General features: G+C 46.7%; 1 protein-coding gene across 3 annotated transcripts in view; it reads right to left on the bottom strand.

The window, feature by feature from the left end:
- The window catches only part of RASSF3 (Ras association domain family member 3), a 97,783-nt gene that overhangs the window by 44,293 nt on the left and 38,848 nt on the right, over positions 1-14,642 (bottom strand). The window contains exon 1 of one of the 3 annotated variants that reach the window (XM_032205509.1): positions 2,579-2,793. The exons of the other annotated variants lie outside the window; for them this stretch is intronic. Coding sequence (XP_032061400.1) covers positions 2,579-2,707 — 129 coding nt within the window. The 5' untranslated portion in view covers positions 2,708-2,793. Of the gene's footprint in view, positions 1-2,578; positions 2,794-14,642 lie in introns of those variants that run through there. 3 annotated transcript variants of the gene reach the window in all.

Below are 14,642 nucleotides of genomic sequence, written 5' to 3'. Positions count from 1 at the left end.
TTTTTAGAAGTGGTGGAGAGAGAGGAAGAGACAAATCTTTCAACACCCTGCAGACGATTAGGCTTCTTTGGCAAGGCCCAAAGGCACTATTACAAGATATTTACATTAGAATTGGTATCAATCCACTCATCCTGTCTCAGCTGTAGAAACTGCAATATGTAAGTAAGACCAGCCCGCCCCATTAAACAGGAGCCGAGATTTCATAGAGCTACTTCTCTTCTTTTCTTTGGAAATCTTTACAGAACAAGTCCAAAAGCTACCAGCATGTTTTTTTCCACAGACACAGCCACAAGATATAAGTTGTAACCACTTTTTTCCCCTTTTAGAAAAGGGGAAAGAGGGATTTAAGACAGAGAAGGATAAAGTAATTGCCACCACTTTGTCTTCTGCAGGAAAAAAAAAAAAAGAAAAAAAAAACAGCCTGCAAAACTTGGTATCTGTATGGTTGAGAAAGACACAGAAACAATAACTAATAGCTCCCCTCTTTCCTCTTTGCTCAAGGGGACATAGTATGCATTTTTTGACTAAACCTCAAATACAAACCAAGAGTAACATCCTCATGCATACAAAGAGCCTTATTATGATTGTTATTGCTGGAAGGGGAAACTCACTCTTACTGGCCACATGACTGTTGAAATCTACATTCAGCATTGTTTGGGGGATTTTTTCTTTCTTCTGTAACTCGGCAGCACAGCGCAGCCGGCAATAACTTTACAACTCGAAACATTTAGCTGAGCGTTTCTGACGCTGCGGAGTCAGCAATATGGATGAATTTGTTCCAGGCTACCCAATATGTACTTAAGCACATACCCCGCAGCATCTTACCACACTATTCTTTTGGGAAACATTACTAGAGCAGAATATCAAGTTTTAGTTTTTTCCATCCCCCTTGACTGGGAACTTGAACATCACACACAGGGATTTACATGTTACCTAACTCGTGTTTAGTAAGACAACTCACGTCACAGCTTTACAAAGCAAAGACACGAGTATATTTTAGGATCTGAACCAAGACCTGGGCCCCATCACATTCCATAGTAGAACAACCACACAAAATACGGCAGCAGCTAGCTATCTGTTCACACAGTACTGAGACACCACGGTCTTCCTCAGCAAGCAGAAGAAACTTTACTGTAGTCTTTTAATAATTAGTGGGGACTTATAAGAAGGATGGAGAAAGACTTTTTACAAGGGTTTGTAGCAATAGGACAAGGGCTAATGGTTTTAAAATAAAAGAGGGGAGATTTAGATTCTACGTTACGAGGAAATTCTTTACTCAGAGAGTGGTGGATGCCCCATCCCTGGAGGTGTTCAAGGCCAGGCTGGATGGGGCTTTGGGCAGCCTGGTCTGGTGGGAGGTGTCCCTGCCCATGGCAGGGGGTTGGAGCTGGGTGGGCTTTAAGGCCCCTTCCAACCCAAACCATTCTGTGATTCTCTATATGGACCAGATGGGGGCCAACCATGGCCAACCAGATCAGAAGACGGAAGTCAAGGATGCTTGGCAGGACTTGCCAGCTTCCAGTCACCGGGATTCACAGGAAGCTGAAAACCAAAATGGATGAGAAAGCGACGGCCTTGAGGAAAGGTGCAGCAAGAAGCGTCCTGGGGAGGCAGCACCGACCTGGTGAGACGCTGGCCCCGGGTCTGTTTGCACAAGGCGCCCGGCTCAGGTGTAGGCACAGGGTGCGCCCAGGCTCTCTGCCAAACTCTGCAAAGGGAAGCAAAGCTCAAGAAAGCTCCGTGCACTTCCTTGAATGGGAGCAGGAGTTTCCTGGGGGGTGGCCGGAGGGCTGAAGTTTTAAGCAAATCACAGACGGGGAAAAAGTCAGAGAACCTCGGAGAAACAAAAACTAAGGTCGGCTTTCTGCAGCACAACATAACCTAGAGGAAGGGCTGGGGGCAATAATGAGTCTGGAAGCTTAGACAAGTTTATAACGTAGTCTCCATGGTTGTAGACCAATGCAGTGAGAAAAACAAACACGGAGTTTGTACAGGGAAGTAAACGCCGATCAGACACAGGTCACAGCAGGGGAAGGAGCCAGCACAGGGAGCACAGGCTTGGTAGCCTACAGCTTCTGAACACCAAACCCATCTCCAGAATGGGATCCTGTGCTTGGGGAAGGGAAAAGCCAGAGGGCCCGGGCTGTTTCAGCTACAGAGGCACCAGGTTCACCCCCGCTGCTTTCGCTCCCGCTCCCTGACAGGAGCCCGACCCATTTTGTGCTCCTGAAGCCAGTCCTGCTCCTGCCCAGCACACCAGCACTGCTCACCCCGCCTGCAGCCCTACAGCTCGTCCCCTACAGCCCCAACACCGACCACGGAAAAGCTTGGGAATTGTTTTTTTTGTTGTTGTTGTTCAGCTTTTAATCACTTCTTCACCCCAAACACCCCTCGCAGCCCATCTGCGGAGCCCGGACGCTTAAACCAAGTCTCTGTAAGGCGGCGGGGGCCCTTCCCCGCCAGCAGGAGAGGCTGCCAGCCTCCAGAAAGCGCCGCGGACACGAAGGGGAGGGCAGCAAAGGGCAGCCCCAGGGCGCGGGCAGGGGCCGTGGGGCGCCACGTGGAGCCCGGCACTTACTTGCGGGGCGGCGCGGGTCTTGCCCGGCGGCCTCCTGAAGAAGGAGGTGCGGGCGGTGAAGAAGAACTCCTCGGACTCCTCCTCCTCCAGGCTGCTGTAGCCGCTGCTCATGCTGCTGCTCCAGGTCATCGGCGGCTGCCGCCGGTGCTGCTGGTGCTGCTGGGGCCCGGCGGCGGAGAGCCCAGTGCCGGCCGCCGCATGGGGCCCCGCCGCTGCCGCTCCTCTCCCAGCGCCGCCGGGCCCGGGGAGCAGCAGCAGCAGGAGGAGGAGGAGGAGGAGGAGGAGGAGCCGCTGTGGAGGCCTCTCCCTCCCTTCCTGCAGCACAAGTTTCCGCGGGGCAGCGCCGCTCCAAGCCCCAGCAGCCGCCGACGCCTCCTCCCGGCCGGCCCTGCGGGACGGGGTGGATCCGCCCGGCCCCGGGGGCATCCCCCGCGGGTCGGGGATCGGGGCTGGAGGGAGGCGAGAGCCCAGGGGCGGGCTCGAGGTGGCTGAAGTCCCGCCACCGTCACAGAATCACAGAATTTCCTAGGTTGGAAGAGACCTCAAGATCACCGAGTCCAACCTCTGACCTAACACTAACAGTCCCCACCAAACCTTACCCCTAAGCTCTACATCTAAACATCTTTTAAAGACTTCCAGGGATGGTGACTCCACCACTTCCCTGGGCAGCCCGTTCCGATGCCTCACAACCCTCTCAGTAAAGAAGTTCTTCCTAATATCCAACATAAAACACCCCTGGCACAACTTTAGCCCATTCCCCCTCGTCCTGTCACCATGTACATGGGAGAACAGACCAACCCCCACCTCGCTATAGCGTCCTTTAAGGTACCTATAAAGACTGATAAGGTCGCCCAAGCGCTTCTCGGCCCCCTCAGTGTGTTGATCGCAGTGTAATAAACGCAGCTAATGAATAATTGTAACAATTGCCGAATAATTGCCTTTCTTGCTTTATTCCCCCGGTGAAATTTGAGTTCAGACTTTGCAAGCAGTGCCTGAGCAGCAGTAACCCGGCGGGGATGGGCGCGCAGACCTCGGGCAGGAGGAATGCATGGCCCCGGGACGCGATGAGCAGCGATGCCTGTGAGGACTCGGCAGAGATGAGATAAGCGCAGGGATGGCAGGAATATCCAGAACCGCGGCTGGAAAATGTGTTTTAAAAATACAGGAGTTCTGGGACGGCGCAGGGCATAAATCAAGCTTGGTTACTGGCGGGGGAAGTGGCAGACAATGCCCGAAGGCCACGTCGCTCCGTAATTACCTGTTTCAGGGCTTCTCATATCTTCCATTAATTTATCTAGCGCTGGTCGCTGTCAGAGACAGGATACTGGCTTTAAGGTACAGCTTCCTAAGCCCACACAGCTGCCCAAAAAAGCAGGCTTGCCTTTCCTGCAGGCCTTCAGCCCTGCAGTCCCAGCGCCTGCCCCGTGCTGGTGATCCCATAGGGGAACAGACGTGAGTCACGAACATGGCCTGGAGTGGGGTCTGCAGCCGAGGCAGGGCTGGCTGCACCTCTTGGCAGCAGCACGGCCTTGGGTTAGTTTAAATGGGTGTGAAAGTGTGTTTTTGCCAAGCCCTGGTCTGCTCCAGCGCTTCGGCTCCCGTGGCCTTGGCACTTGGCCATGGATGCGGCTGGGATGCCATCGGCTGACGGCTCCTTTCCCTCTTCCCCTGTCCCCATCATGCTGGCCCTTCTCAAACTCCTCGCCAGCTGCGTGCGGCTGATCCAGTCCCCATGGCCCAGTGGGGTCAGTTAGGTGCTCTTCCCATGCTGTTACGCCGTACACATCGATCAAATCACCTCAGCACCAGCAAAACAACTCAAGCCCAGCGCTAAAAGCAGTTAGTCTGGCTGGGGGTGCTGAATCCTTACTATCTCGTCAACTCATATTGGTCTTTGTATTGAGTTTGGCATCTGGCATATTAGAACATAGCACAGCTTTTAAAAACAACTAATTAAGTTTAAGAGTGTAGATGTGAATGTGTCAGATCCTGAGCCTGCTTGTTGGCACTGGAAAGCTCCACGGTATTCAAGATAGCTTTGAGTTGAATGCCAAGTTACTTGAATGTAACTGGTATTAAAATGCTTGCTTTAAACAAATGAGCTTTGTGCTATCTGGCTTGCTGAGACCAGACCCATGCCAAAAGGCAGTCCCACTAGGGATCTGCTGGACTTGCCTCTGAACCTGTCCAAAACCCACTGACCCCAGTTTTTGGACCTTTGGGGTGTAAGGCCCCTAACTATGATCATGATCAAGGTGAAGGTTTTAAGTGAGTTGGGTGCACTGCAGGACAAGATTTCTGTTTTCCATCTACAAAGGTGTTTTTAAATGTTATCCACTGGCACACTTGACCGACACCCCAGCAACAAAAGGCATTGTGTGCATAGCCTGTTTGCTTAGCCACCGCCTCAAAACCCATCGTGTGTGGGTGGACTGTCGAGCTTGCAATACGGATTGTTGAGACAATAATCTGCCGCAAGGGAGCTTCAGTCCATCTGTGCAGTATCAGTTGCAAGTCCTGGGCTCCAATTTATATGCTCTCGGGCAGCAGGGCGTGACATTCACCTTGTCTGTGAAGCATTGTTTCTGTTGATGACACTGGAAGATTTACAGTGCAGTTTTCTCCAGCTGCAGTGAAAACTGTGAGGGGGAAATACATATAAGTTCTTTTTTGATATATCTTCGTGTATGAATTCACTCCTCAAATAGAGCTCAGTTTTTAAGCCTACTAATTTTGACAGTGCCCTCTTATTTTTTTTTTTCAGATGTGACACTGAATCAAAAAATTCATATGACGGTCCAAGCAGAAGTGATGCCTTTCAAATTTGAGTTGCTTGGTGCTTGCAATAATGTATGCAAATCCTATCAAGTATTTTGCAAGACTGCTACTTGAAAATTAATTGGTTTCTACTGTACAGGTATATTTCTTGTAATGAATTTTAAACTAATCCAGGTGATCTCAGTTTGCAGAACTGTCATTTCAGTATAGTGCTTTCTAGTCATAGCTAAAAGACTCAACATACAGAAGCATAAATATGACCCCACAGACTGCATTATTAGGACAGTAATTCAGCTTAATGAAGCTCAGATAAAATCTGCTAATTTATCAGGCCTATGTTTTATTTAGAACAGCACCAACAATCACAGATTGTCCTCCTTAAGCACATCAATATGTTGTCACTTGATATACTACTGTCTGGGCCACTTTAAACACCACCTGCATTATAATCAATGCCATATACCCACTAAAACTTCCAGAAGCTTTAAAATGAGAAATAAGTCCTCCTTAGGCATCTACTTTCAGCTTCCATCTCTCCAAGGTTATTGTCCTTTTACATTGCAGTATGGACTGGGTGGATGTTAAGCATCAAGGCTTTCTAACTGGGAGCTGGAGGGGGGTCTGTCTTCTGCTGGTGGGACTCGAAGGCCAGGTAACACCCTGATGCATGGTTACACTTCCCCCATGGATTTTACTGTTCCCAAACTACTCAGTCCATTTTTAAGGTCTCTCCCTAGATGAGTACTTTTCCACTTTCTCAAAAGGATTTCTTGATCTTACTTAGGTATGATTCTTCCAAGGCTCTTTGTTTGCTTATTAGGTGCTGCACAGAAACCTGTAGACTACAAGCCTTGGATTATTTTCAGCCCCCTCTGACAGGCCTCTTAAATAGTCAACCAAAGAAATAATGCTGCATGTTGTAAACAACGACAGCCAGGTCTCAAGATAAAGTTTGTAAGAAGGTTTTTGAATGCATGCTTGTTCTTAAGGAGAATTAATGAAGCATTAGGTAAAAATAATGAAGTTAGAAGCCAAGAAACGTGGCACAGGAGAGAGATTTAAAACACAGACAAGCACGATGAAGCTCTCGATCGCTCATTCCAAGAAATAATTCAATTGAGTGAGAAATTAAGCTGGCAATCAGCTACCATATGATCACAAAGACAGCTGGCAAGAGGATGAAGATGCTTTTTATTGAAATGAACAATGAAGTTCAAGTAGCAAGCAGTGCTAAAGATGCACCTGTGAAGAAAACAAGACAAAATGTTTTTTGTTTATTTAACGAAGCTTGGTGACGCAGGTTGAATGTCAGAATGTTTTTAAACTCTAGCCCATTCAAGCCACTTGAAAGTGGTGACTCAAGTAATACAACCAAAAATAGTAATGGGCACTCTGTGTTCCAAAACACAATTCATGTGGATAAAATATTAACAAAAAGCAATCACAGGTGAGTATAACCTGAGTGATAAACAATTATTTGTTATGTAAGAGGAAAAACAATATTTAGTATCACTACTACATTCAAGGATAAAATTCAGCTTTAAGATACTTTGTAGTTTTGGGGAGTCGGTTTAGAGAAATGAAACATTGGGTATAGCTTTCAGAAATTGGAAATTAAAGCTAAGCTTCCTAAATGGCAAAAGGGGTGTGAATAATTTTATTAATTTGGCAAGGATTAGGACTTTCCACCACCACAGCTGAAATAACCCTTAGAAATAGATACTGAATTTCATAAAGGTGGACTGCGTCACAAGGTTTTGCAGCTTCATTTATTTATTTTCATTAAAATGTCACTTTATGAGAGTGATCACAATACTGTAGGGAAGTATGGTTGAACGGGATTACAAGGGGAAGTTCAGGAAATTCAACCCCTGCTCTAAGAAAGAAGCAAGGTCTTTGCAGCATCCCTGCAGACCTTGGCTAAGCCATTCTTCAAACACATGTGGTAGCGTAACATCTCCCTTGTAGGTCATCTGTCCCAGAGATTTTTAGCTACCTATTGGAGTTAGAAAGACTATCTCAACATCTTATTTAAATCATTAACAAAGAGAGAGCTATCCATCACTGTTTTTATAACAACCTTTTGGGTATTTGAGGTCTCTCATTGTTCCCCCATTCTCCTCTCTCCCAGACTAAACAAGAGGATAACTGATAAAACATGCTATAGAGTTTACATTAACTCCATCAGTGACTGCATGGTGTTTACATGTTTCTAAAACATCCCCTCAGCCCTCTGACTTAGAAACTCGGAGAGCTCATTAAAATGGGAAATTGAGCAAACACTCGCTCCACCGCTATGGCTGCTGTGGCTGCCAAGGCCCAAAATGATCCGGTCTGTACACAAACCTTGGTCTTTTCACCAGATTTTGGCCAGGCTGTTTCAAAAGGCAGTGTGTCAAAGCAGCAGGAAAGCTAAAAGCAAGATAGGGCATGGGCTTGGAGAGCCCTGTAGCATTTCAAGCTGCTTTTCTATTAAAATACAAACAGTAGTGCAGAGATCTCAAGAGCTTCTCATTTGTTTTTTCTTGGCCAGAGGACAATAAGGAATTAAGAATATGCCAAATTTCAAATATTTTCAAAATCTATTAGCCTTTAAAGTACTAATATATGACCTCAGCAAAAAAGCTGATGGCTTGGCAATTCTCATGGCCAGGCTGGATTCAACTTCAGTGGCAAGGGAGGAGCCAGATTGCCTCCTTTTCTGCTTTCTGCAGATTGCAGAAAGATTGCAGATTGCATTATTTTTACCTTTCCTGTTTTCACCAGTGTTTTCCAGGAAGATTTCCATTAATGATCTGCGCAGTATTTCTAATTATAATTGCTATGAATTTGCAAGATGCCTCTAGCTCCTGGCTGCTACAGGAAAACTTTTGGTCACATCTGGAGTCCTGTGGTTCTCTCTCCCCCTCTCATTTTCTGTTTTCACATGTCTTTGCAAGTGCTGGTCATGATCCTGTAAAGGCTTGACCACGCACATAGCTTTACCTATGATTAGTCCCTGTGGGACATACTAAAGCTTCAAATATGCTTTAGGACTGAAATCAAAGAGTTCCTGCCTAACAATGTTTTGAATTTGGCTTATCTGTAACATTTTTGTAGCAAAATATAATTATTCCATGATATTCATTATGCAAATTGTTTGTATAGCAAAAACAATGCAAAGACAAGTCGCAGAGGAAGAAGTACAGTTTGTAACAGAATACCCTTTTAAAATCAGAATAATTAATTCAGAAATCATGTGTTTTTAGTTTGCCTAAATTCCAGCTGAAAACAGTGGTAATTTCAAATGATCAAAGCAAAGCAATAAAGTTGAAATATAACCAGCACAGAGCATCCACTCAGGCCTGTAGTTTCCACAGACCAGTAAACTTTCTGTTTACTCATTTCTCCCATTTGTCTTGAATTAATAGCTCAGGTCTGTTTAGTACCACAGGCAGCAATGACAATTACACTTTGATTCATACTTGGTGACTTGCTAATTCAAACAAGGGCATTCCAGCCTCACAGGCACACGAGTGCAGGCTGAAAACAAGCAGGAACCAGTTCAGCAGCCTCCCTCCGCTGCCTTGTGAAGAAATGTGGTGGGGATGTGCGTCTGCCATGGACAGATACAACCTTTGGGCAGTGTTACCAGGAATCCTTTTCCAGCTCCTAAAATACTTAGTTTTGTTCAGCCCCTTAGTGCAACTCTTTCATCAAAATCCTCAAAATGAAGGGATACCTGCAAACTAAAAATAACCCGTGTGATCTCTTCCATGCTCACATGTTCACACACTTACAGTCATGCCCCAGATCTTGGTCTTGATCTCTCTAGCTTAAACCAGTCACAAGATAACAGAGCCCAAAGGAGGCTCCCCCCCATCCCATCTTGGCGTTGTGCTGGGAGCTGTCAGACTTCACGCTCTTTTGAAGGGAGATAAAAAGGGAGCGGAAAGAGGAGATTGTGCTTGTCTTCTTTTTTTACGATGCTGCAAACATGTGGCCACCTACCCGCATGCACAGTGTTACTGAAAGCAATGGAGCTGCTCGCGATTTTAAACGTGGACATTTTAAATTGGAGGATTGGAGACTTTTGATGGCAATGTAAAGCTATAGAGATAAACCTGCTCCCTTCCTGACAGTTTTGGGATTACCATCATCCCCTGGTTAGAGTTTGACGGTTTCCCAGAATATTCAGGAAATAACCCTTTTCATCCCAGAGAGATGTCTGGTCTAGCTTGGCGAGATGATGAAGGATGGTCCAGCACCAGACTAGAAGTACAACCTTCACCAGGGGAGTATTTCTGCCGCTTGAAGACACTGCTGTGGGCACCCATTGAAAGTTTCACATCGCCTTTGAGAGGATTTGGATGGGGCTCATAAAGTGATTTCCAACCGTACTTGTGTGCATTTTACTTACAGGGTACACGTGACCCTGTTAGGCAGACGTGCTCTCCAAAACAGAGACATTTGCTAGCAATTTTCCTTTCTGTTGACTATAAAATGCATTATCATACAGACACTTTCTTGTCGCAGATATAAAAGGGTAGATCTCACACTACAAATGAAGAACAAATATTTCATATGTCTGTCACATGTTCAACCAGAGGGTTTCAAAGAGCTGTGTGAATGTCAGGGAGTGAGTCTCGCCATCCCCCTCATCTCCTTCCCAAGACCAGATTTCTGTGGCACGGACAGATCAGTAGATGTGCCAATACCAGGGAAAGCTGAGAGCTGAGAGCAGTGGTATTACATCTGGCAGCCTGTTGCCTGCAGCAATGGGCTTTTTATCTTCAGATATAGCCAGCCCTAGCAGCGTCAGGCCACAAGTCTGTCAGCATCCAGGTGTGGTCCAAAAGCCCTGGCTCAATAAGCAGGTGAAGAACATACTTGTGTCTGACTACTCACACCAACAGGCTGCTCGCACAGCCTGTTGGTGTGAGTAGTCAGACACAAGTATAAGTAAAGGCTGGCATAAAGGAAGCTTAGAGGCCTGGGAGCAGTACCATCTAACTCCTTGTAAGCACCAAGGCCTTGCCAGGGTGAGCGGTAGAGCTGCTGTATGAGAAAATAGAGCATTAAGGAAATATTCTATAATAAAGAGCACAGAAAACAGGCATTCTCCGACTTTTAATTTTCTTCCTAATTGTTAACAGTATGTAAAAATACTCGGGGCAGTAAAATTAACTAGGACCTTCTGTTTTAAGTATAGAAACCACAACTGTGGAAGCTCAACATGTTTGTGAATACCACGAAAATGTGAGGCCTAATGCACTGTAGCTGCAACCCGACTCCCCGCATCTGTCCCCGAACGGGTAAGTCGCTGGGGGAAGGGGCCTTCTGATCAGGGAATCAAGTCCACATTCTCATTTCCTAGACAAAGAACAACAAGTTGGCCTGTCATCCTGTCTAGAAATGTCATTTTACTCTGTTTAATAGCATGTCTGGATGTGACAGATAGTAGAGACCCCCTCGAAGCTGTCCCCCCAAGTTGAGGACTTTCTAGATCTTCCTGACAACCATCCACTGGGACAAATATCCCAGTGCTGCTTGACAGGACAACAGATCTGGAAGCTTGCTGCTGAAATGCTGGTCAAATCCAGCCTCAGCACAGGGCCCCACATGTGCCCAGCCAGCCAGAGCACTGGGGACACATCGGGGCTCCCCCGTGCCTGCCCGCCAGCCACCAGCCCAGCAGGCAGCAGAGGAGCTGCCAGCTGCTAATGCAAGGTAATTATTATTTTTCCCCTTCTACTTCTGCGGTGCTGCACAAGATTAACATTTTTTCACACCTCCTGGAGGATGTGACCACCTTTGAAAAACACACCCTAGACAGGGCTCTCTTTGAGCCAAATCTGGCCTTTCACATTTGGTTCATATCCCATTCTCCAGCCTAGGAGCTTCCTGATTCCCACCGCTGCTGTCATATTCTTCCTCCCCTCGTGCAAGAGACAGGAAGGAGTTCAGGGACCATTAAGAAACAGAAGTGAGAAACAGGCAAGTTGGCCAGAATCGAAAGCAAAGAAAAAGGTAGCATTTTGAAGTAAGAATCAGACAGATTTTTCTATCCAGAATTTCTGAAAAATCCCAGAACAAATGGCCAGATGCATTTCTGGGTAGAAAAAGAACACATGTCTAGGAAAGCTGGGATGTATGTTTCTAATTTTGAGGCAAGATTTAGAGAAAAAATATACTTAAAAAAAAAAAAAAAGAAAGAAAGAAAGTTAAGGGAGAAGTACACTAGATGAAAGGACAGCTAAGAAAAGCATATGTATCAGGGCTGAGAAGATATTGCTAGAAAAGAGAAAAAAAATGAAAATATGGTGCTCCTTTTTTATATCAAAACAGTGGAATGATATACTCAGCATCTTGAATCCATAATTCAGCTGATTTAAAGTCAGCCTCCTGGCTTCATGTATGGAGGGAAGAAGATGTGGTAGGTGCCTCATATCCACGAGAAGCCCAGCAGAGCCATGGGCTGCACGGGGCCACGCAGCGGTGAGAGGCTTTTGTGCAGCTCTTGCTCTCCCCTACCTCAAATGTAGCAACAGCAGTTTGGGGGGGAAAACGAAAGATGACCAGGGGAAAGAAAGCACATTTGCAGTTAGATGAAGCAGGAGCACCTTCCCACCCCGAGGGGAAGAAGCTCTTGATGCCTTCGCCTGCTGCCATCTCATCAGGCTGCGGGTGAAGAGGTCAAAGCCTGAGCCCTGGGCTGAGGCTGGACAAGCTGGCATTGCTTACTGTTAGCTTGTTCATTAACAAGAAAACATGATAGTATAAACAACAAAATACAAATGGGACATGTTTTGGTCTCAAAGAGAAGTGCTTCTCAGCTGGGAAATGCCGCAGGGGGTTGACCACAGCCCCTGTGCCCTGCATGCAGGACCTGACCAAGACCCTCCTTGTTTCTCTGGTCTCCAGCCCCAGCTGGCCACAGGTCAGTATTAAGGTCACAAAGGAAACCATAAATCTGACATTTGATATACTTCTGCCTATTTGTTGGTAGTCTTTTATATATAATATGCATAATATCACGTTGAATTTATAGGAGCTGTACCTACACAGTTGAATAGTTCAGCTTTCCCATTTGGTCTCCAGCCTGGTGCTCTGATAATGTGTTTTAGACGTTAATTATTTCTGGGACCTCTTTTACAGTGAATCCATGCATTCCCTTCCAAGCAAACCCACATATGCTTCCCGTTAGCTCCAGAAATCACCCTGTCATGGCAGCGTGGACACCCCAGCCTTCCTCTGCTCTTCATCATCCCCTCACCCCATCTCAGCAAATATTGCCCCACAGCCTCCCCTCTAAACTGTCAAACCACAGGCGTCACATTTGGCATCTACAGGTATAGGTATGTGGGCACACAGCCTGCTCGTGGAGGGGACAGCTCTGAGAAGAGGGGACCAGAGCTGCTTTGCTCTGCCTGGTCGGAGGCCAGGGATCACCGCCTGGGCTGGAAGCCTCCAGCAGCACAGACGGAGTCACATCTGGCTTAGAGGCTGTGCTATATCTACTAATTACTGTTCAGTCTTACCTTTAAAATTGAAATATTTAATTAATTAAATGTTATGGTCAATGCTTATGTTTATATTTTTAAACTTGTTTTCCAACATCAGGAAAACAACAACAACAACAACATTATTCTTACAAAATAAAAGTCTTTTCCTATTTTATTAAGTCTGAGTGATTATTCTTCACTGTGGATCACTGAGGATCCAAAATTTTGATGTTGTTAGCATTTGGATAGAGAGAAATAGTGGCCTAAGATGTAAAAATAAGTTTTACACTGCCGTGCTTTTAATGTGAAATGTTGCCGGTTGCAGGATATAACAAACTGCAGAGAGATCCTACAGAGCGAACGTCTGGTATTTTCCCACCACAGCGATGTCCAAGCCCTGATGTCACGGCCATAGATTGATTTTTTAAGGCTTTAGAGAGGTGCAAACGCTGAGCTTCTGGAAACTGATATAAAATCCTTGTGGTAAAGGAACCAAACTCAGAAGTGAGTTTGTAATTTTTACCCAGTCCTTCTTCTTCCAACACAGCCACAGGCTCGCTAGCAGAAGTCTCACTGGTTTGAGACGTGAGGAGGGGGCCAGCGGGACACATGGACAAGGCTTTGAAGAAGGACATCGCGTACCTCCTCCACAGCCTGACCCCTATTTCACAGAATCGCCTCAAAAACCACAGACACCCTCATCTCCAAAGGAGAAGCTGGGGGGAGGGAGGCGGCGGAGGTGAAGCAGATGCGTCCAGCCTGGGCTGGTTTGCAACCTATGACTCTGGCGCTGGGCGCAGAGCATGTGCCGTGCTCCCTACTTGAGAGCCGCCTCGGATGGGAATGGTGCCGTCAAATCACCCAGGTGCAGAGGCCGGCGCTAACTGGCTGTTTACCTCTGCCTCCTACCGCAGCACATAAGTTATAATCAGAGGAAGGAAACTCCTCGGAGATCTGAAGGCTTTAATTGTTTCAGAGCACAGATGGTTTGGATTACAGCACATCAACACAGCTCAAGGTCAGTTCGTAGTTCAGCAAGAGCTGCTTCGGCAAGTGGGTTTAGTCTGCTTGGGCTTCTTCTGGGGAAGCTTTAGCAGCTTTGTTACTTATTTTACAGATATTTCTAGGCTTAGGAGACACCACAACAGGTGAAACCAGAGGAGTGTAGGTTGCCACAGACATTTCCTTTATGTCTTGCACTGGGCAATTTTTAGAGCTGCTAAATATAGCTGTTTTCCACCAACATTTGAACATTTTGTTTCAACATGTTTTCTCTTCTGCTGCTGACATAAAAATGCTCTGTACAAATTCACAAGGACACTGCCCACAGCTCTGATTTTCTTTACCACACCGAGATCTGCCCCACAACCGGCCAGGGATGTAGGTTGGATACAAGCAGTCATCCTCGCCCTCGGCCATCCATCCAATCTGCCCCTCTCCCAGAGGTTCCTCGTCCCCCTGCAGACAGCTCAGCTGTTCACAAAGCAGCTGCTGAACTGCCTCAGTTTGGGGCTTAGATTGTTAGGATAAACTGGAACCAATTTTGATACTTTTTTTTTTTTTTTTAATAGCACCAGGCTGAAATCTGCCACAGCAGAGCAGCTGCTTGATGCGCTGAGCCATCCCTTGGGGCGAAATGGAGCTCCCCAGGAGGAAAACAGGCTTGGTACTGCTGCAGCCCTACCAAGGTGGATGTCACTGGTCGGGAGCTGGAAACCTCCCTGGAGGAGGGGAACACAAAGTGCTTGGGGGAGCTGCCAGCACTGCCTACTGCCGGGTGCCACCCGCACCGCGGATCTGCT

This window comes from Aythya fuligula, chromosome 1 (genome assembly GCF_009819795.1).
Source record: "Aythya fuligula isolate bAytFul2 chromosome 1, bAytFul2.pri, whole genome shotgun sequence".
NCBI lineage: Eukaryota > Metazoa > Chordata > Aves > Anseriformes > Anatidae > Aythya > Aythya fuligula.
This window is presented reverse-complemented; position numbering and strand designations above follow the sequence as displayed.